The sequence below is a fragment of the Sesamum indicum genome, linkage group LG11 (genome assembly GCF_026168435.1).
Source record: "Sesamum indicum cultivar Baizhima isolate 11 linkage group LG11, ASM2616843v1, whole genome shotgun sequence".
In the NCBI taxonomy this organism is placed as follows: domain Eukaryota; kingdom Viridiplantae; phylum Streptophyta; class Magnoliopsida; order Lamiales; family Pedaliaceae; genus Sesamum; species Sesamum indicum.
This window is the reverse complement of record NC_142667.1, coordinates 9,677,773-9,700,631: the sequence shown is the minus strand read 5'-3', so window position 1 is coordinate 9,700,631 and position 22,859 is coordinate 9,677,773. Positions and strand designations below refer to the sequence as shown.

General features: G+C 32.9%; 3 protein-coding genes across 5 annotated transcripts; 2 read left to right on the top strand and 1 right to left on the bottom strand.

Annotated features, from left to right (window-relative positions):
• Positions 1–293: 293 nt before the first annotated feature.
• On the top strand, positions 294–6,669 carry LOC105173525 (proteinaceous RNase P 1, chloroplastic/mitochondrial). Of its 3 annotated transcripts, none has more exons than XM_011095298.3 (7): positions 294–2,795; positions 2,877–2,966; positions 3,067–3,248; positions 3,345–3,465; positions 3,896–3,964; positions 4,447–4,576; positions 6,007–6,144. In XM_011095298.3, exons 1-7 carry the CDS (start codon positions 957–959, stop codon positions 6,021–6,023), a joined length of 2,448 nt encoding a protein of 815 aa, XP_011093600.2. In that variant the 5' UTR covers positions 294–956; the 3' UTR covers positions 6,024–6,144. The 3 variants fall into 3 exon arrangements, with proteins under 3 accessions (XP_011093600.2, XP_088731804.1, XP_011093599.2); XM_088875678.1 differs by having other exon boundaries at positions 295–2,795; positions 2,880–2,966; positions 6,044–6,669; XM_011095297.3 differs by having other exon boundaries at positions 631–2,795; positions 6,044–6,669.
• A 1,333-nt stretch (positions 6,670–8,002) lies between these two features.
• Positions 8,003–11,305, top strand: LOC105173524 (uncharacterized). The gene is made up of 8 exons (XM_011095296.3): positions 8,003–8,162; positions 8,237–8,319; positions 9,495–9,642; positions 10,173–10,272; positions 10,360–10,396; positions 10,491–10,666; positions 10,770–10,834; positions 11,072–11,305. Exons 1-8 carry the CDS (start codon positions 8,103–8,105, stop codon positions 11,174–11,176), a joined length of 774 nt encoding a protein of 257 aa, XP_011093598.2. The 5' UTR covers positions 8,003–8,102; the 3' UTR covers positions 11,177–11,305.
• Positions 11,306–11,929: 624 nt separating this feature from the next.
• On the bottom strand, positions 11,930–15,161 carry ROPGEF8 (RHO guanyl-nucleotide exchange factor 8). The gene is made up of 7 exons (XM_011095295.3): positions 14,645–15,161; positions 14,426–14,542; positions 13,815–13,969; positions 13,604–13,678; positions 13,227–13,493; positions 12,796–13,116; positions 11,930–12,700 (listed from the first exon to the last, which is right to left on the bottom strand). Exons 1-7 carry the CDS (start codon positions 14,871–14,873, stop codon positions 12,257–12,259), a joined length of 1,608 nt encoding a protein of 535 aa, XP_011093597.1. The 5' UTR covers positions 14,874–15,161; the 3' UTR covers positions 11,930–12,256.
• Positions 15,162–22,859: the final 7,698 nt, after the last annotated feature.

The window sequence follows — 22,859 nt, the reverse complement described above, 5'->3', positions numbered from 1 at the left end:
AAGATATCGTTTGCATAATCATTTTATTTTATTTTAAATAACATGTGTTTAATATTTATATATTATTATAATCAATTTAATTTGAAAAAAGGATTTTTTTCACAATCTTATTAAAATAATTGGTAAGTTTTTTATATTATTTGTATTCTTCTATACTAAATTTATATAACCAAGTACATTTTACATATTGTAATTGACATCATATTTATATATTTTTGCTAATTATCACTATAGAAAAATGCATTTATTATGATAAATAATTATAAAAAAGCATAAATTGTCATAAAATATTAATACGATTGTATACGTGATTGATTCTATACTAAACACCACAAAAATTGCCCCAACTTGCACCAACCTAATTAGACCCGCAAAGTATAATTTTGATGATTGTCGATTGGGCTTGGGCTAAGTTTTTCAAAATTGTAAATATTAGGTTGGATTGAAAAATTATTTACATCGGCTACGTACATTCCTACAAAAAGGTATAAAAGATGCATGCTAGTGCTGCCAAGAAATATGTAATTGAAAAGGGATTAAGTGTAATGTACTCCATGTAATATGTGATGTGAGCAAAAAAAAAAATACTTATACAAAAAAAATTAATAAATTAACCTCTTGTATTTTAAAAAATAAAGTAAATTATCGCTATCTTTTTATTTATATGAATTTTTTTTGTTCAATTTTCATATCAGAAGGATCAAAATGCATTTTTCCTTATTGAAAAGTGCAAAATGCTATTTTACAATTTTATGTTGCAAAAATGTAAAATCGCAGTAATTCGAGGGTACATAATGGCAATCGCCCTTAATATAGCTTTACGACGCAAACGGGTTTGTGCAATCACTTGTGCTTCATTCAGTTCTGGTATTGTCTTGATTCCTCCAACATGATAATGATAAATACTAATATAAATCCAACCCGACATTGATAGGGAGTTGCTGTAACGGCCACAAATGGCCTCCTTCACCTTCAAATCCCTGCAACAAACTCAACTCCAGCTCTCCTCATTCTCTCATTGTAAGTGTTCCTCTACGCTCAACACCTTCAAATTCCACCTTTCATCTGATTCTCTCAATGTTTCACCCACAAAACACGCACTCAAACTCCAAGTTGACGTACGCGTTGCTCCTCACTCGGAGACGAGGTTGTCTGGAGACTTAGCCGAAGAACTCTCAAGAAACGATGTTAATACTGGTGCTAATGCTGATTTTGCTTCTGGGTTTTCTTTTTTTACTGATATAAGTAAAAGGGGTGGTAAAAGTTCTCTTGAAAGAAACCATATTCGTGCCGAGGAACCTATTGAGAGAAGAGTTATACTGAAGGATAGACATGCTAACAAAAGAAGAAAAGAAATGGGTTCAGGAGTATCTTCTATGAGGTTTAAGGATAAAAATTTGGTGAAAAATGCTGATAAGCCTAGTAGTTTAAAAGTGGTTAATGCGGACGTGGATAAGAGACGTATGAAATGTGAAAATAATGGAGTGGAAGTGGAGGAGAGGGAGAAGAGGACAAAGAAACCTAAAGTTGATCCACCAGGAGTTAATTTGAGGATTGGGTTGGATTTATGCTCAAAAAGGGGTGATGTGGTGGATGCAATTAAGCTGTACGAATTGGCCAGGAAGGAAGGCATTAAGATGGGTCAGTATCACTATGCTGTTCTTTTGTACCTATGTTCTTCTGCAGCTACTGGCATTGTGCAGCCTGCAAAAAGCGGGAGCCGTGGCCGGAGTTTGAGTGCTGGTGACTCATTCCAGGAGAGTTCAGTTCTGGGTTCTGATTCACGGAGTGAATTTTGTGAAATGGCAAAAAGGAGTTACAGTGGAAGTGAATTTTCTGGACAAAATTTGGAAGGGGAACCTGTTACTGGATGTCCAGAGAGAAATGACTTCAATATGGTTGGTATTCCAGAGAAAGCGGCTGATAGTAATTCGAGTAATGGAAAAGAGGATCTAAGAAATTCTGTTAATGGATCCATGGAGATTTATCAGCAAACTATAGAAGGTCTGGTTGAATCTATGAAGAAGAATGCTGATTATTCAAATAGTAAAGATGATGGAACTAAGGGTTGTGGAATTCAAGTGAGTAAAGATGTGAAGAGAATTGCACTTCAAAAAGGATTTGAGATATACAATGAAATGCGTGTGGAAAAAGTCCCAATGAATGAAGCAACATTTACATCTGTTGCAAGAATGGCTATGGCTTTTGATGATGGTGATATGGCATTTGATATGGTAAAGCAAATGAAAGAATACGGCATAAATCCTAGACTGCGATCCTATGGACCTGCACTAGCTATTTTCTGTAGTAATGGAGATGTTGAAAAAGCATTTATGGTTGAAAAACACATGCTGGAGCATGGTGTCTATCCAGAGGAGCCTGAACTGGAAGCACTTCTGAAAGTGAGTATAGAAGCTGGAAAGAGTGACAAAGTCTACTATGTTCTGCACAAGCTTAGAACAAGTGTGAGGCAGGTCTCACCAGCCACAGCAGATTTAATCGAGAGGTGGTTTAAGAGCAAGGTAGCTTCAAGGGTTGGTAAAAGAAAATGGGATCAAGAACTAATCATCCGAGCAATGGAAAATGGAGGAGGTGGCTGGCATGGAAAGGGTTGGTTAGGTAAAGGAAAATGGACCATCCGCCATTCACCTGTTGGTTCTGATGGCTTATGCAAAGGTTGTGGAGCAAAATTAGTTACCATTGACCTTGATCCAGCGGAAACTGAAAATTTTGCAAAATCAGTGGCTGCTATAGCTGCGCAGAGAGAGAAAAAATCAAGCTTTCAGAAATTTCAAGTATGCCAGTTCCATATTTTTCTTCTGTCTTCCTAGATCCATAGGCCAGTGTAATGAAATGAAAGCAATATTTTTTTGCAGAAGTGGCTTGACTACTATGGACCTTTTGAAGCAGTGGTGGATGCTGCAAATGTTGGCCTTTACAGCCAAAGAAGATTCAAACCATCTAAGGCAAGTGCTTTGCTGAACAAATGGTGGAGTACTGATTTTCCATGATTCTTTTTGTATCAGCTATTATGTCTAATTACTAATTATACTTTGCCATCGCCAGGTCAATGCTGTTGTGAATGGAATCCGCCAGATGCTTCCATCTAGAAAATGGCCACTCATTGTTTTGCATAATAGACGTATTACGGGGGAGAAGATGGATGAACCTTTCAATAAAGCGTTGATAGAGAAGTGGAGAAATGCTGATGCTCTCTATGCAACTCCTACTGGATCAAATGATGATTGGTAAGAACGCATATAATGATTTTTTTACTGGTATATTTCATTTGTAGTTATGACCATTTGGTCTTCAAGTTCAATAGAAAATAACTTGTTCTTTAGGTACTGGTTGTATGCAGCTATAAAGTTTAGATGCTTAATTGTGACCAACGATGAAATGAGAGATCACCTGTTTCAACTTTTGGGCACCGATTTTTTCCCTAAGTGGAAAGAAAGGCATCAGGTGAGTTAGTGTTGGAGACTGATGCTACGTTATTCTCAGTAATTACAAATATAGTTAGCACCAGAGTTCTTGTGTCTTGTTTTTCATTAATATGGAGATATTGTTCTTGATATCCACTTGTACTGTTTCAAAGTCTAGCAAAAATGCTAATCAAGTTGGTGCATATGTAATCCTGCTTTATTACCTGTCCCATTTGTTATTGGTTGAGAATCACATGTAAGACTGGAAGCTCCACTATGCTTGATCATCATAGTGGCTTTAATGTGCTGTAGACTGTTAAAACTTAGCACCAGTTCTTATCTGTCTTTATTGATTAATTGATCTCCATTTTTAACTATCGATTAATCAAAACCTTGATGAGCTACCAATACGAATGGTACTTCTTTATAACTTCTATCATTCTAATTGGGTCTCCTTTGTGTAACTGAAGGTTCATTTCAGCTTTACTGAAACTGGTCCAATATTTCGCATGCCGCCTCCATGTTCTGTCGTTATACAGGTTAGTTTCACTTTACTCATGGCCTGCATTTTTGTACAAGTTTTTAGCCAACATAGACATTGATAGAGTCGAATATGGGTATAGGGTTGTATTCTTCATACGAATGAAACACGATCAACCAAATTAGACAAGTATAAACTTATTGTAATACAGGAATCTTTTCCTGTATTGGGGAAATTCTTTAAGGACCTATGTGACATAAGTATTTCCATGTATGTATTCTGATAGTCTATGTTTTTGCTCAAGATCTAATTTAGTCTTTTTTTTTTCAATTGCTCAAGTTGTATCATTCGGGGACACAATATTCTCCTGTTTTCTCTATCTATGTTAAATTGTCATTTGATTCGGAACAATTTCTCTTCATATGCAAGTTGGTCTTATCCAGGGAAGAGTCACTTAAAACAGTTTGAAAAGTTTTTCTGCCCATCTATCTTAAAGTCTCTAAGAAATTGGATCCATTTCTATCGATGTTAACTTGACAGGAATCAGAAAAAGGTCACTGGCATATTCCCGTTGTGTCCGAACTTGAAAATGAGGATGAAAGAATATGGTTATGCTGTACTCGTGCAAACTCAAGCTTGACGGAGCAAGATAATTCAGATGTAGAGAAAGGTAACCTCATGCTGCAAAAAATCGAGTTTTCCTATTTAAGTTGTATTAATGGAACTTCTCCTTCTGTTTCTTACATAAACTTTATATCTGGCAATAAAGTTAAAATTATGTCCTCCAGCCTACCTTTGACCAGAGTTAACTGTCGGTATATTTGTCTTTCTCAACACAAATGCTTGATACAGCTAGGAACTTAGAAAATATGAACATCTGCGGATGGAAGTGACATGTTTTCTTATAAACGGATTGCAAACTTTTCCCCTGTCTTTAATAATAAATCTTCACGCCGATTACATTTTCTTTTTCAATTTTCACGAGTATTGCAAATTGTATTGAATATTTGTGAAGTAAAATATTGAGGTAGATAGAATATAAGTTATCTAACTTAGTATATGAAACTCAAATTATGTATTATGATGTCATAGCCATAAGCTATATAGGGATTTTAGGGCTCTGTGTCATCTTAATAGTGCATTCAATAACCAAGATTCTTATTAAAAGTCTTGCTCTAGCAAAACAATTTGCTCAATTATCAAAACCACTCATATTCTTGAAGCTGTCTGGTTTACGGCCACATGTCATTGTCCTCTTTGTCAGTCACCTAGCTCACCATATACCCAAGATTCACATAGCCGATAACATTGTCTTCTATAGCACTGGTTTGTATAAACGAATACTCTTTAAGTTTCTGTCATATTTTCTGTGATTACCTCAGAGATATTTATATATATGACCTAGCTCTGTTGGTAAAGCCTATTTCAAAAGACTCCAACTTTACATGCTATGTGTTATTGTTTCCATTTCATATGTACTTTACCTTCATGGCAAACATCTCATCTAACATGTACATTTCCTACTTGGGCTAACTTTGAACGGTTTGTACACAATGTTTTCTCTGCAACTTTAGTTCAGAATAACAACACTTCCTGATTGCACCATACACAATAATCTGAAAGCATATGCCATGGGTTCCAGCTCCGGGACACCCGTTGTTCATACTTACTAGAAACAACCAAATGCATGCTTATAGATGACATTCTGCTAAGTTCACTCTCTCAACTCATTCTACCATATCTTGCACTATTTTCCTGTAATGGCCATTTGCCCCTCATATTTCATAGCATCAAACTGTCTCTGCTGACTGTCAATTCATGAGCTTTGGATACCAATAATCGAGATTAATATTCATATGTTTTCCCCTTTTGAAAGGTGTGCAGGATTTATTTTAAATTATGGTCATGGTTTAACATTCAAGAATAGTTTGCTTCGGCACTATTTCCCAAGCAGCTCAAGGATAATGTGCTTTATTACATTCCACCGGTTAAGATGTCTTAGTTAGGAGTTACTGAAATCAATTTTCTTTTCTCATGGGCACGATATGAATGTTTATGTTCCAAAGCATATCTCCGTTGATGCTCTCTTGTGTATGACAGATGAAACAAAGATTTAATGATGTTACCGTCTCCACAGATTCCCATCTTTCTGACCCGAAGAAGAGTAAAAGAAGTATCAGCGGACAGCCAAAATATCAGGTTGAACCTCAGTTGGCTGGAGACGGCAACCATGATCACAGACAAGCACAACTTCAAGAACTAAGTTCAAGTGGGAAAACTGTCGTACTATCATCTTTGTCCAAGAATCATGGTTCGATCGTTTCAGAACTTGAGGCCGCAGAGAATCTTGGAGCTTGTCTGATTGATTTCCAAATTTAAGGCGTTGATGAAGTCTGAGGCCTTGGTTATTATTTAGAAGGAAACATACTTGTACAGCACCAGAACTCCAACGTTTTAGAACGAGTAGATTCTCTCTCATTCTCAGGTTGAGGAAGTTGGTTAAGAGGTCATTAGTTTTCGTCTAGTTGATCGAAAACCGCGGAAGAGCCACATCTAGCGGTTGTGTGCTTTACACAACGCCTATAAAATTTTTAAGTGTAAGTCGAGGCAAGCACGAAAGTTCATCTAACTATGTACAAAGTTAGTATAATTAGTTCATGTCCTAGTTTGAAAAAACTAGTATGATGTTAGGTACCTAATCGTATTTTGCTTCATTCTGATCCCCTAATAAACTTTTCAGTGAAGAAGTTATCAAAAATTCAATTTTTTTAAGAGAAAAATGATCAATTCAAATTTTACCATGGAATAAGGTGTAGTACAGGTGTTTCAAGGGACTAAAGTGCAAAATAAAACTTGAATTAATTAATCATTTTGCCCTAAAAAAACTGATATTCCGACGACGTTTTCTGTTGGAAAGCTGATCGAGAATTTAAAGTGATACAAAATACAAATTTCACAGATGATAAGATCAAGAAACGAAGACGAGAAGTCGAGTGACTTTAGAGACAAACTCGCTCGTGGGAGCATTTATAGCATCTACACTTCAAAATTCTATGTCAAATTGTCAGATACACTAGAAAAAATGTAATTTTTTACAACGATTAACTATTATGGCCAAAAGAAAAAAAATCGTGTCAAATACAAATCAATCATGATTTTACAACACCCATTAGCTGTTATTTTTGCAATTGCGGCCAAAACATTAGTCATGTCTAAAATCATGGCCAATGTTTGACGAATATTAATTAACTGTGCTAAAAATTTAAATTTTTACTCTAATTTTAATTAATTATGATTGTTAGTATAAATTTAATCACGATTAATAAATTATAATCATTTATAATATAGCAAAAAACTCATTTTTTTTTTATATATGAAAAGTATGAATAAAGTTGTGGTGCATGTAATCAATTCAAAGTCAAAAGCAAAGAAGAGAAAGTCACGGGCCTCTTCACATTAATATTCCTTTGTCTTTGTTTCTTCTGTCATTCCAAAATCCTCCAACTCCATATGCAAACAAACTGCCTCACGAGACCCCAATCTCTCACTTTATTATATTTTCATATTAGATAATTTTAAAAAAATTTATTCACAATTTTGATTTTTTTTAACAACTGAAATGAAAAAAAGACACTGTTACTTTAAGTTAAGCAATATATTATTATTATATTCAAAAGAGTCTATAGTTTGCATAAGATAATTACATCATATTCAATATACAGAAACAATTTTCTACTTAAAAAAAAAGGAACTAAATTAACAATTTTACGAACATAGGGGAAAAAAAAAGTACTAATTTGGAACGAGAAAAATGCAAGCAACCCCCTATGATATTACAAATGGGCAATTATTCTCCTGTGTTTTTTAAAATGCAGTAATTCACCCTCCTATGTTTTTTAAAATGAAACAATTTAAAGTAAATTCTTTATTTTAAAAAACAGAAGAGGGTAAATTACTATTTGTTTTTTAGGAGAATAATTTGCTCATTTATAATATCACAAAAAATTAAATTACATTAAAAACGTGGCGCATTATCTTCATCCACAGACATTTTTGCTACAAGACAACATAATATATGCAAAAAGAACACAATATTGATGGACCACTCCAAAACTTTTTAGCAGTATATATGAAGAAGAAGAAAGTGATGTATGAGTTGGTTTGATTTTTATTGAGTAAAAGAAAGGGATAAGAGAATGGAGGAGGAGGCAAAGTTGTTGGTTGATAGTGCAACAGAGTTTCACAAATCTCTCAAAGTTGGTCATATTTTCACATATTTGCTACTCCTTTTCTGCTTCTTTTGGAATAATTAAGTGGTGTTAATTTGCAGGAGCTAAGGGACTTCAGTTCTCAGCTATACCATGCTGCTGATTATTGGGAAACAGCTTTCTTCTCTTCCCAACACAAGAGACTGTAAGTCCTTTTTCTCAACTATTCTTCAACTATTCATGTTTAGTTGAATCAAATCAATTACATAATATGTGTATTGCACTTACTTTGTGATTCGTCGCTTTTTTTTTTTAACTGTACAACAATCACATGATAAATGTATTGTATTTGCCATATATTTAATTAAGGTTTGGACGCATTGGGTCCAACTCGTTCATGCGCAATGCTGCTTAAACATATCTCAGGTTTTGATTTTGTATATCCACGCATGGATATGGTTAATTATACTTAAATTTTTTCTAAAATTACGAAATTACACTTTTTTCAAAGAAAATTTAATTTACAGTTACACTCCCTCTAAGAATTATTCGTTTACAATGAAAACTCCTTCGTTGGGGTCGACGGAGAATGTTAAATGTCTAGTTATCCCCTTCTGTTAGGCTATTTAAATAGATGCAATAATGGTGTACACTCCATTCTACATATAGAAAGTAAAAAATGTACAAAACATAGCTACTTTTAATATTAAAAAATGACTATTTTTTTTATTCAATACCTATAATTCAAGAAAAATATTTTATCAAAGTTACACCCTTTTAATCATATATATATATATATATATATATATATATTAAATTTACCATCTTACAATTAAAAAAAGATTATTAAGGAAATGCAGAATGAGGGGGTAAATTTGAAAGTTTATGTAATTTTTTGCTGATGTCAGCATTTTGTGTCTAAACCTTATAGATGGGGGTCAGTTGTAAACGAATTTTTTTTAAAATGAATGTAAGTGTAATTTTCAAATTTTTTTAGGGGAAAGTATAATTTTACATTTTAAGAGAGACTTTAAGTATAATTACCCCTAATAATAATATATTGCAAATAACTGATCTGCTTCAGGGCGCCAATCTCCTTGTTGAGTGGTGCCCCCATATTTTATAATTAATGTTGGGAGCTTATCAGATGCCGTAAAGTATTTGGTAGACTTCTGCAAGATAAGCTTATAAATGTTCTGGTTTGACCTCTTAGAAAAAAATAAGACATTTTCAACTTATATATCTTTGCTTATTGTAAGGGGTATTTGTAATTTTTCAAACAACAAGAAGGTATTTGTAACTAAGATAAATCTCGAGACGGGCCCTTGTAATTTACCCTGTATGTGACGTTGGATATGTAAATATCTCTTAATAATGCAGCATTGTGGAAAACACAAAGGAGTACGTATCCGGAGCTGTGGCTACATTGGTTGATCATGTCGGAAGCATATCAGCTATTCTTGATTACACTGTTTCTAAGACCACTTCAGTTCCTCAGACAGAACACAAGATTGGCACTCTGAAGCAGGTCAGTTATTTCTAATATATAATTATTAGGGATAATTATGCTTAATTTCTCTCTAAAAATATGAAATTATATTTTTCTCCGGAACGATTTTAAAATTATACTTACACCTTATTTAAAAATTCATATTTACACCTTTGGATGAAAAATCCTAACATTAGCATAATAATTATATAAATTTTTAATTTTACCCCTCATTTAACATTTATGTGTAATAATTTTGTACATATAAGGTGAAAAATGCAATGATATTAACCTCACTCCATATATTAATATTATATTTATTCCTTTGTAAGTACAAAAAATATACATGGGAACATTACATGTGAGGAATAATTGAAAATTTATGTATATTTTTTTTGCTAACGTCAGTATTTTTCATCATAATCCTAACGAAGAATTTTTGAAGGAGGTGTAAGTGTGATTTCAAAACCATATAATTTTGAATTTTTAGAGAGGGTCTACGTGTAATTAGCCGTTATTATTATTAGCGGATTGCCATGTTTTAGTGAATTGTCTGTGATGTGAAAAAGAGAATTGAGACATGCCAACAACACTCTCACAAACTTGGCCTCCCAAGACTTCACTGGACTGCTCACTTTTCAAGATTCCACTCTCGCTACACATCGCTGCGTACGTAACAGTTTACTGTCGTTTAAATTCGCTGGCTGTCGGTACGTGTTTCTTCCCTGATGTGTTGTTTCGGTGGTGCATCATCAGGTTTACAAGATTCGGCATTCATGACCACGGTGTGCAGGTTATATATCCGAATAATAACTCTTATGTTGAAAGATGATCTTTCGCTTTTGGCCGTGGTAATTAACCGTGATAGAACGACATATTTCGTGTAGTGTGCACAAGGATTCTGAGCGCGATGATGCTAAGGGTAAGGAAGGTAACGCGTGCGAGACGAACAAGCGGCTAACTGATCATTGCAAGCCAGCTCTGGTTGAGAGTTCAAACAGCAACATGCAGAGAAAGAGTGGAGTTTCACCTGCACTTGGGGCAGTCAGAGACTACAAACATCGTACCTATTTCTGCTTAAATCTTGACAAACCAGGCAATGTTTCAAAAGAATTGAGCATGTAAGTAAGGTGTTTGTCTAAATCTTCTATCCCTTTTGCTTGTAGTGCTGCCGGCACATGAAGGCCTACCGGTATCACCAAAAGCCGAGCACTCAGCTTTCCAGTTTCAGGTAAAAAAAAAAATGAAAAACTTTCCAGTTTCAGCCTTCAGGTGGCCGGATTCTAGTTGTAGATCCTGACTCGGTCGAACCTGAACCAATTATTTGGCAAGTGCAATATTATACTTGCTATGTGATTGGTGTACTGTTCATGAACAAGAATTTTTCGGTTCTTGTTCGTCGTTTGAGCATGCTACTTTCCATCTGCATATCAATGTTACATGTGTTTTGTTCTCAACGTATTTGCAGCTGCAGGAGGCTCAGAAGGTAAAACGTAGCATGATAAATTGGAAACTGATAAAGAACAAGGAGATTGCAATGCTTATAAGGCGTGGTAAACAAATTCTTGCATAAAGTATGTGGAGACTGGGAAATGTCAATTTTCATCTTGATGTATCAGCCCTGCATTCACTGCTTTCTCTAACTGTACCTTAGGAGACAACTTCTACTGTGATATAACAAATTAATGATCTTTCAAGTTCACCATTGCACTACCATATTCTATCGGCACCCTTTAAAAATTTTGGTTCGCAGTTTGGAACAATTTTTGGAACACAATATTCATAATTTTACAGCATTTTCTAAACGAAAAATGTACCTCTTTTTGGACACAATATTTGTTATATACTCACAGGTGACGGATCCTCTTTTGAAATCCACATTCCTTATTGAATATTCTGACAGCACTATACAAGACTTATAATGATCCTATCAAAGACACTGTCATCTCTCGCCTCGAGATGGGTCTCGTATCTATTTGGGAAAAAAAAAATCCTTAATTCACAAAAATTCACAATTACTTGGACATATTTCTTGTTGATTTCCATCGAAAGGACTGAAATTGCAATAAATTCCAGTACTAAAGTTGTCAATGCTGTAGCTATAGAACCATGGTTGCCATGACTGACTTCACAGTTTTGCATTTTTCAAGCAAATCATGTTACAAATCACTATCGATTTCCTTTACAGAACATTGGGACAAACGGCAAGAAGACATGCATTGGAGAAGTGAAGATCATCTTTAAATGTACCAGTGGCTTAAGGATTAACAAATCTAATATTATCCTACAATCAATGATCTTATGTTAGTACAAGAATACAACAGAATAATCAAGAAACATGTTGTCCAAACCATGAGAACAGTCATCGTGTCAAACAAAGAAATGAAATGTCAGCATGTAAACAAGATCCCACCACCTAAAAACTACACAAGAAGTTGGGGGAAGAAAAAAGGGAAAGAAAAACTGGTCTTGCTCTGATCGAGGCCGACATACGAGTGATTTATACTTCCCTATCCACGGCTGGAAGGATGAGCAGCCATGTCTGTAAACTAACTCAACTGACTCTTCAATCATCCTGAGTATCTATGCAATTGATCAAACACAAACTTTTCTACCACCTCTTTTTGCACATCACTTCATTGTTCATCAGTGTTTAATGGCGAGCTGCCGGACTTCTCAAAACAGTCATCTCAATCTTGTCAATATATGAAAACTTCTTAGTGGTAATATTTGGAGGCTTGGCCATCATATTGTCCTCTTCAGTCTTAGCATAAGACTCTAAGTTACAGTATGAATGATTCTTCTTGATTTCAGTCTCAGATAATCCCATCTTCCACCCCATGAAATCTGAAAGTTTCATTGAAGTTGGTGTCTCTGCAGCAGAACACAACTTCTCTGCCTCTGCCAGGGGGCTCGAGTAGCAACTCAAAGTCGGTGATGGCATGGAATCGCCCAACTGCTTTGGTGTCGCCGCTGCAAGTGATGGATTTTGAGCCATAGAGTCGGCATACAGAACGTCCTGAATACGGGACATCACCGTGTTGGCCAATGTTTCCAGCACTCTTGAATAGCTCTCGAGTATAGACAAGCCTACATCCTGTAGGGCGACAAACGAAACTTTGTATGTAAATTCTAATAAGGAATATGTGTGTTTGTGTGTGCAAGCTTGTGGATTGCAAGAACTCTACTTACTTTATTATATTGGATTTTGCTTATTTCGAGTGAGGACTGAGGGATTCCTGGGAATTTTTGTTTGAGTAGGAGCAAAATCATCTCTGCTCGTTCTTCAAAAAGCTCTCTTTTCTCGAAGCTTATAGCTGAACCCCAAGAAGATTTCCCATCCTTGTGATGCATCTTCCTTTTCCATATCACAATAGATGCCTCAATTCTGTTCTTTAGATCAAGAACTTTGAGCTCTGATGACAAGTCCATTGTCGAAAGGAACTGTAGGGGGTCGAACAACTCATCAGTAATGCTTTTGTAGATCGATTCACCAAGGCTTGCTCTACCATTCTACAAGATTGCACAATCACAAAGATCAAATGAATGTTTGCCAAAAAACTGTGTCATACTTGATTTTTCCTTTCTAGTTTTTGACAAAATCTTGAAGTTCATTTACACACCTTAGGGAGGGATTCAATGTAGTTATCTGGGATCTCCATATCCGCGAGTATTTGAGCATTTATCGCCATGGATGCTTTCAAGACTTGATTTACAGATTCCTTTTGCTTTTGCAAGAATTGTCGCGATTCTTCTGATAGGCCGTCTGGGGAAACCTTTACAGTCGGTAGCCACCATTTCTCATCACTTAGGGTCCCTTGTTCGGACTCATCTGCATCTCTCGACACGTACCTGAATTCTTGCTCATCCGTGAAGTTATCCAGGATATCCTGCTCATCATCATTATACATATATAATAATCAAACTAACATAACCACAAGAATTATTTTTCATTAACATACAAGTAAAACTTCAGGAAGAGGAGTTAGGATATCCTTACAAGGAGCATTAAATCAAGCTTGCGCAAGGCCGGAATGTTCATAAGAAGGTCTCGTCGTTGTTGTGCCACCATTATCTACAGAGGCACGAAAAATACGTGCAATTAATGTCACCATGTCGAGAAGTTACACAGGTTGTCTTGAAAAATGTAGTTCTGCTCCATTTCTTGGGATGAACAAACAAACATATAGGATTGATCAGTGAAACTTTACCTCCATATCAGTCCCGTCCTTCGACTTCTGTTGAGAAGGAACGAGTTCGACTATGTAATCTGTAACTGCTAAAAGCCAGTCAATTTCTTTCTTCCACCTTGCCTTCCTCTCTGCACACATCGGCTCTAACTTCCGTTGCTCCCCAAAAACAGAAGCTGCAAAGATTTTGATCAAATTAAGTATCATCTATTTGCTAGAGACAAGCATAAAGTTTGGATACATTATTACAATCTAGCAACATGATCTGCATCTGAACGGACAAGAACAAGCAAAAAGATGATCCATTCAAATTATAAAAAACGTCGGTATAACAAAGAAAGGGCTAAATGCAAACGACCCCCTTCATGCATGAAAACATTAATAGAAAAAAAAACGCATCTCAATAAAAATAAACAACGCGACACGACTCCTTGAAGCCGGTGGCAACAGGCTCATTCTTTAAAAGTTCAGGGCGTCGTATTGTCTTTTTTAGAGAGATTTCTGTCGATTTATATTTTAGGAAGAGGGTGAAATGCAATTACAACGTATTAAATCAAATGAAGTCCTATTCTTTCATTTGCTTCTGCATATCCGGATCACAAAAACATGAGATAATCCTTTCCGGAGATTACCTGCAAGATTCGTTAGGGCGTTGGAGAGGGCCAAAGCCGAAGAAACACCCTTCCCACCACCAGACATGTCCTCTCCCAGAAGCAACTTAGAAAATCTTTCCTTCATCAATTCCATATCTAAACTGATCGAAAAAGATAAGTACTTGCATTGGAAAAAAACCAGCAAAAACGTCGATCTTGAAGCCTTAGGAATTTAATCAACATGACATGGAATAATACCTGAAGCCTGCTTATCTTTCTTAGCTCCATCTTTCTGCAGTGGAGAGAGGCAAATCTGCTGAGCAACTATGAAGGCAGTTGCCACTGCTGCACTTTCATTCATAAATTGTATTCTTTCATCAATTCTTATACTTGCATGCTCATGAACGACATTATGGGACTGTCGATCAAACATCTTCCGAAAGTGGAAGGACCTGGCTTTTTGTATGCCGCCCTCTTCTTTAACCATCTTGGATGATCAAATGCTGCTAGAAAAGAACAAGTACTAAGAACATTTAATTTTGGTTCATCAAGATTCCGACAACAACATGGAAAAGGAAAAACCCTTCCTGCAGGAAACAGACGACACAAAGGGTTTTTCTGATCTTCCCTTAGCTGAAAGGGTGCAGATGAATCTTGGAGTAGCTTTTTCGTTGGGGAGTTGTAATGGGACGTGGGGTGCATGTCTGATCTGCACTAAGGGAAAACAGAACGGGAAAGGGAAAGTCAATTTTGGATTTTTTAGTATGTGGAAATGAACGGCTGCATTTTTCAACGCTTGCCAAAAACCCGGGAAAGCATATACGGACACGCTCAACCGACCAATGCCCAACTCCTTTCTTTCTAATCTATATCTATATTTTTGGATATTACAAATTAAATGTATGTGTAAAAGTATATCATTGAATCATTGTTTAAATGATAATATGTGTTTTCTTACAAGAATATATTATTTTTTTCCCTTCTTTAATTAACTTTATCCATTATTAATTTTAATTAGTTCTTTAAGTCCTTCAATTTGTAAAAATATGTAAATGTGGTCCGATTTAAGATTTTTAATCAATTTTCTAACCAAAATTTGCGACGTGTTTGCTAGAATTTTCAACTGGGCGAGGAAAATTGATGATGTGGCGGTGATATGACGCACACCATTGGTCGAAAAAAACTTATTGTCTAAGGGATCTGAACATAGGTGACCTAAGACTATAGAAGCCTTTATTACCACTTACCCTACAACCAATATATGTCTTCATGCTCAACCATCTTGTATAACCTATAAATTTAAAAGATTTTAATATAAAATTGATATTAATATTACTAAAAATTATGGAATAAGTTGACCCTAAAAATATCAAGATTTAATAATATATCTTTTGTTATTTAAGAAGAATATAGTCAACATGGAATGTTAACACGAAAAAATATATATTTTAAGAAAATTATATATTATTTTTTATATGCTAATTATTGTATATTTTTACATAATTATTCCTTATTGTTTAAATTTATTGTTACATATATTTATAATATATTCTGTAAGATTTATCAATCTTTATTAAATTAATAAATAAATATTGTATGATTTATACACTTAAAACTGCTCATATTTTATTTTTTAATATAGTAATATTTTAAATATGATATATTTTATATTGGAATAGGTAACCAGAAAGTCAATTGAATTGGCGATTGTAGGAACTATTCAATAATCTTTATTAAAACAATATTGTCTTGATAAATATAATAAATATCCATCCTTAGCATATATATCTGTTGTGCTGACTAATTACATCATCACTTTAGCATCACAACAGATGTCCACAGACCAATTAGATAACCCATATAGTTGGACCATACATTAGAAGGAGGCTATAAAACCAACTTCTGATGGTTGGTCTGAAACATTTTAAATCAAGAACCTCGAGACTAGATATCGAAAATCATATAACTTTCCCCTCTTCAGCTAACAATTTGTTCTAACCCAGGTAGATCCATGTTCAGTAGCTCTCTGTTGGTGTTCTCATTATTGTGTGAACTCAAAATCTTCCGTAGAAAATTTTGAGTCCAAGTTACTAGACTATCCTTTAGGAGGTGGCTGTTCTCACTACTGTGTGAAAGATTCAGTACTATGATCTTTGCATTGACATGATATCTTAAAATCTTTGCTTGTACGCAATATTAAGGATGTCTAACTAATACAACCTTAATTTAGTTTATTGATCATTCGAAATCAAAAATCCTTGTCTATTAATACTTTCAAAGGATATGTGAATGACCACCTCAGCTAAATATTCAAGAATAATTTATGAAAATTATTTGTGGATTGAAAGGTGAGAAGGAAATTTCACATTGTCAATTTTTGTTACAATTTTTTCAATTTATTAATAAAAAAGAACAATAAGGGGCAAGTGATCATTTCCAGGCCTTCATTCTTAGATTTTATAATTTCATCAAATATGAAATATTATAATTTTTCAAATAACAGATATTATTTGTAATTATATCAAGTCTCAGAAGTGCTCGTTGTAATTTATCCTTAATATTAATTGATATATTCACAAATATGTTATGATGAAGGGGGAAATTGCATTTTTGTCCCACACAATATAGGGTGCCACACTTTTTTGTCCCATAGTTTATGGACTTAGCACATTTTGTCTCATAGGCCAAAAATTTGTAACATTTCGGACCAAAAATGCTACAATTTTTATATCTGATGCATTCAAAAAATGCACGGGTCCAATTGATATGAACTATGTTCAAAGTTGGGCCAAAGCAAATGCAAATCCTAAAGGGGGGATCTGCAAAAAATGGATTAGCACTCTAATGCCCAAGTTAGTATTGGATTTAGGAGAAAAATAATCGTAAAAAATGAAATGTAAGGAGAAATCATGATAAAGTAAGCAATTTCGTGAGAGAAATCGTGCTAAGAGTGCAATTTGAATGCTAAGGCAAAATAGAGAATGGTTTTTCAGATTCTGAAGGGAGTCCCCGTAGATAAATTGAAGGTGTCCCTATTGGTGGACTGAAGGGTATGCCTGGTGTAGGACTGAAAGTGTCCCTGTTGAGGAGTACTGAAATGAGAAATTAAAATAAAAACAAGAATTTCGTGAGTAAAAAAATATGGCAAAAGCATAAGTTTGCAGCGAAATAGCAAGACAGTTTCTAGCTTCTTGAAAATATGTCTATTGGGGGGATGCTGCCCGTATTTATAGAGACGGAGTCCCTCTTCATAAGACTCTGTTTGTGAGCTGCATTTTTCGAAAAAAAATTTAAGGATAAGGCACGATCTTATCTCCTCCTTGACTTGAGCAACACGTCTTTAGTTGGGGGATGACTCATTTTACATGAGGACTCCTACTTCTGCAAGGAGTCCTTTCAAGGTCAAGAAGTCCAGCTTCTTGGGGATGCTTTCCTTTCTTGGGCTGGACTTGAAAGGTGGATTTGAGGTCCAGTAGGTCTTGTACCAGGCCTCCTTCTTGGACCAAATTGGGCTTCTCTCTTAAGCTGAGCCTAGTAATTTTTCAGCGGGCCGTCCTCATGATGTGGCCTCATAGGATGTTATGGGCCTCTCGTTTCTTTATTCTTTTTGGATCGTTTGGGCCTCTTTAGGACAACATATTTTTATGCACATTAATATCCTATAGGACTAAATATGCCATATTTTTTATCCTATGGCACCAAAAATGCTACAATTTTTTTATGGTACTAAATATGCTAAGTTAATAAACTGTGTGAACAAAAGTACAACACATTCTATTGTATGCTATCAAAAATCCAATTTTCCATGTAATGAAGTTTTAGACTCAATAACTTGTTCGCAGTATTTAAAGTTCTATAATAGGGTTAATTACATCTAAACCCTCTTTGAAAAACACTTACACCCTCTCTTCGAAAATTTACTATATACACCTGACCCTTTTTATTAGGGTTTGGACTGAAAATGTTGACGTTAGCAAAAAAAATTACATAAATTTTTAAGTTTACCCCTCATTTAATATTCTCATGTAATAATTTTATACTTATAATAAGGAAAAAATGCAGTAATATTAACCGTACTCCACATATGTACTACATTTATCCCTTTATAAATATAAATAAAATATTAAATGAGTGACAAAATAAAAAGTTTATGTAATTTCTTTATTAACATTAACATTTTTCGTCCAAATCCTAACGGAAGAGTGTCGAGTATAAAAAGGAAGAATACTTGAAGGGGTATAAGTATAATTTCAAATATTTTCTGAAGGAAAGTATAATTTCACATTTTGATAAGGGATCTAAGTATAATTAACCCTTCGGCGATATTATCAAATTATTATATCATAAAAAGTATAATTCAAAAGTAATAATATTCCGCCAATAAGTTCTGAAAAATTATTCAAAATTTTTGCTATAAAAACTGGAGAGGTGTTGGAATTGATTACAACGTGCACCCATAACGCCATAAATTTCAAATTTGAATGTGAAGAAATAACAATACAGCAGTTGGGTTATTAAAAGCGTGAGTCAGAAGATATTGTATGTTTGGTGTGATGGGAACAGCAAACGGTGGGAAAAAGCCCACCGACGCTACAAGACTCTTGTGATTGCATTTAAAGCGTGTCCTCTTGGTGGTTGATAATGCGACTACTAATGTATTCTTATTACATGGATATATATATATACACTTATTAATTATTTCCTAGAAATGTTTCAAAATAGCTAAATTGTACCTCAAATAATTATGTTGGGTGATAATTCAATTGGACTTTGAATTTCACCGCTAAATGGTAGCTACATATTAATTACATTCTTCTTGCCTGAGATTTGGTATAATTATATGTAAATCTCTTATAATTTAAAAAATTATATCTAACACTCTTAAGGTTTGTCTCCATCTGACATATAAACCCTCACATCAGTTAGAACTCACTGAATCTGTTGATAATTAACAAAAAGAAAAAAAAATGTATTTATCTCGGGATTGACTTATTACTGACTTACTGCAGTCTTACATATCAAATAAATCTTTTTGTGATCAAATTACTCTCATACGTCCTCACGTGTTAATGCATATGAGGAGGTATATATTCAATGTTATAAATTGAGTCTGAAAAAAAATTGTTTGACCTGCAATAAGTTAGTAATAAGTCAATCGAAGATAAATACCAATTTTCATTCAGTTTTTTGTTTATTTCAGCAAATTTAGTGAATTTTGACCAACGGGGGATTTATTTGTTAGATGGAAGCAAACCTCAAATGTGCTCGATGTAATTTCTCAAACCATAGGGGGTCTATGTGTAATTACACCAAATCTCAGAAAAGGAGAGTGTAAAGAGCAACGAGAGATTAAAAAACATACAATATGAAGAGATCAAAACCGTACATATGAAATCAATTTGTAATTACTGGACTACCCCTAACTAGAAAATTGTAAATTATTTCATCTTAAAAAATACGTAGGGTAAATTGCTATTTTTTTTTAATAGGAAGACAATTTGCTCATTTATAATATCAAGAAGATAAATTGCATTAAAGCCCATAAAAATAACTGACAAATTTAAAGAATTTATATAAATTTTAAAAATTAACTTGAGACCTAACTTCAATTATTTTCCTTTTCTTTTGTTTTATGTTTTTTCACCGCATATATTGGGAGTTATTATTTGATGAACTTATTGTTGATACTAAACAATCATAATATATACGTTTTTATTTTTTTAATTATGTGATATAAAATATATATCTTTATTATATTAATATATACATACAATAGTATTTATTTAGCGTAATATTAAATCAATTATCATAAAATGAAATTTTTGTGTGTTATTGTAAAATTTATATAGTTGTCGATAAAAGTATGAAATGAATATTTCGCCAAAAATTGAAAAAAAAAAGTTCTTAAAAAACTTAAAAATTTCATAGAAAAATTAAGAAAAATGGAGTGTTTCCAAGGAAACTCGATAATTTCGAAACTGCCGTTTATTTTTCATTTCTATAAAATTAAAAAATAAAAAATTTTCTATAGTTTTGAAGAAACGATTATTTTCATCTGCCAAAATATAACGAAATATTTTGGTCTTTTCCGTAATCTCTTTCTGCAAAATATAAAATGCTTATATTATTGTTAATTGTATGTGATGCATTCAATGCACGTGTAAAAATACATTAAATATATAAATATTTAAATAGAATTTACTAATTTTTTTTGTTGTACGGAAAAGTATAGTATCAAAATAATTATAATAAAATAAATAAATAATTTTAAAAGAGAATATTTAGAGTGTGAGAAAAAGAAGAAAATATTAAATAAAAATAAATAATTATTTAAAAATAATTTTTACCACTTCTAAATAGGTGAGAAAATATGAAAGTTAGTGAGAGAAACTACAAAGAAAATAAAAAAGGCAAACAAAAAAAGGGAGACACCAAAAGGGTGCTTCGATGCATGTGGAAAAAGAAATTAAAAAATATAAGTAATTAAATATTGTTTTAAAAAAATATTGTAGAAAAATGATAATATGAAAATAATTAAGATAAAAATAAATAATTTTAAAAGAGAATATTTAGAACAGGAGAAAAAGAAAATATATTAAATAAAAATAAACAACTATTTAAAAGAATAATTTTCACCACTTATTGGTAATAGGGAGAATGTGGAACTTAGTGGGTGAAAAAAAAAAAAAAAAAAAAAGAGACACCAAAAGGGTGCTATTCTTTTGATGTATAGTACTAGCCGTTATGGCACGTCGTTCCTACTTGCATATAGTAAATATTTTTTTATGCTTTAAAATTATACATAATAATAAAATATATAAACTAATATATCACATTTCAATAAATAAATATAAATAAAAAAAATTTAAAGATATATAGATACCAAAAAAAAAAAAAATTGTGTTGTCACAGGCCGTCTTTTGTGAGTGAAAAAATATATTTATTTTTTTATACTAGCCGTTGTGGCACGTCGTTACTTCATGCACATAATAACTAAATTTTCACGCTTTAAAATATATTATAAGTAAGAGTAAAATATATAAATCAATACATTGTATTAATAAAAAGGTTATGAAAATAAACTACCAAAACGTAGTTATGGAATATCACGATCAGTGAAAAGGTTAAATATAATTTATATATTATTTTTTTTAAAAATAACCGAGCAAAATTAAGTTAGACACCAAAAGAATTCTCTTTAATAATATATAATATAAGACTAGTAATTTATGATACACCCTATATGTGTGCAAATGCTATAAAAAATAAAATATTTATTATTTAATAACATACGTATAAATTAATAAATTAATATTAAATTTATGAGGAAATGGTATAAAAATGCACGAAAATAAAAAAATAAAAAAGTAACTAAGAAAAGCAAGTGGGAAGCAAAAAGTTAGATGAATAAATAAAAAAATAAATTAAATACTAAAAAGGACAGACAAAAAATAAAAGTGCATAAAAGGGTATTCTTTCTTAATATACTAGAGGTCGTGGCACGCGATTCTCGTAAGCCTATTGAAAGAATCATAATATAATATAAAAAAATAAATAAATTATAATTATAAGTTTATAAAAAATATAGAGATTTATGAGGGAAAAAAATAAAAAAATAAGGTGAGAGAGAAATACGGAGTAGTGGGTGAGAGAAAAAAAATCTTATAATTATGAGATTATTAAAAATAATTAAAATACTATTCTAATCGAATTCTTGTTTTAAGAGGAGAAATGAATTAAAAGGTAAATTTGAGTATTTCAAAGTTGGTACGATAATTTTTTCTTTTTTCTTTTTTCTTTTTGTAATAGCTAACTAGTTTGTTGTGGTACATTCGTTGCATGTGCATAAAAAAAATTATTGTATAAAAATAACAATATCAAAATAATTATGATAAAAAATAAATAATTTTGAAAGAAAATATTTAAAGTAGGAGAAAGAGAAAAAAAATATTATTTAAAATAAATAACTATTTAAAAAATAATTTTTACTAAAATAGGGAAAATGTGAAAGTGAGTGGGTAAGATAAAAAAAAAAACATACTAAAAATAAGAAAAACATCAAAGAAAGTGCTCTCCCTTAATATACTAGCAGTTGTGACACGTTGTTTCTACCTATGTGAAATATAAAAAGACAATTATACCCTTTTTATTATTATTTTCAAATAGGAGGAAAATGCAAAGTAACAAAAGTCAAAGATTCCATGTTCTGCAATTACATGTGGAGCGGTGAAGGCAATACGAGGTGAGCTGATTTTGTTTGGTTTCACTTTACGAGGTGACACGTCGTTTATATATATATATATATATAATAATTAATATATTTTAAAATATAAATACATAAAATATATTAATTAAATTGTTTAATTAGTATAGAATTTGGAAAGTGTAATAACTTAATTTTGTTTACTAGTTGGGGTATTTTTGACATTAGCAAAAATTAGTGTAGCGATATCAATATGTATCTATAATACAT

Bases quoted from the DNA above. Each gene is read 5' to 3' on its own strand.
- LOC105173525 (XM_011095297.3), top strand. From the start codon at position 957: ATGGCCTCCTTCACCTTCAAATCCCTGCAACAAACTCAACTCCAGCTC. The intron at 3,249-3,344 runs GTAAGAACGCAT...CTTGTTCTTTAG, and splicing joins ACTGGATCAAATGATGATTG to GTACTGGTTGTATGCAGCTA. The intron at 3,466-3,895 runs GTGAGTTAGTGT...GTGTAACTGAAG, and splicing joins AGTGGAAAGAAAGGCATCAG to GTTCATTTCAGCTTTACTGA.
- LOC105173524 (XM_011095296.3), top strand. From the start codon at position 8,103: ATGGAGGAGGAGGCAAAGTTGTTGGTTGATAGTGCAACAGAGTTTCAC. The intron at 10,273-10,359 runs GTACGTAACAGT...GTGCATCATCAG, and splicing joins CTCTCGCTACACATCGCTGC to GTTTACAAGATTCGGCATTC. The intron at 10,835-11,071 runs GTAAAAAAAAAA...ACGTATTTGCAG, and splicing joins ACTCAGCTTTCCAGTTTCAG to CTGCAGGAGGCTCAGAAGGT.
- ROPGEF8 (XM_011095295.3), bottom strand. From the start codon at position 14,873: ATGGTTAAAGAAGAGGGCGGCATACAAAAAGCCAGGTCCTTCCACTTT. The intron at 13,494-13,603 runs GTAAGGATATCC...GATGATGAGCAG, and splicing joins AGCTTGATTTAATGCTCCTT to GATATCCTGGATAACTTCAC. The intron at 12,701-12,795 runs GTAAGTAGAGTT...GTCGCCCTACAG, and splicing joins GCAAAATCCAATATAATAAA to GATGTAGGCTTGTCTATACT.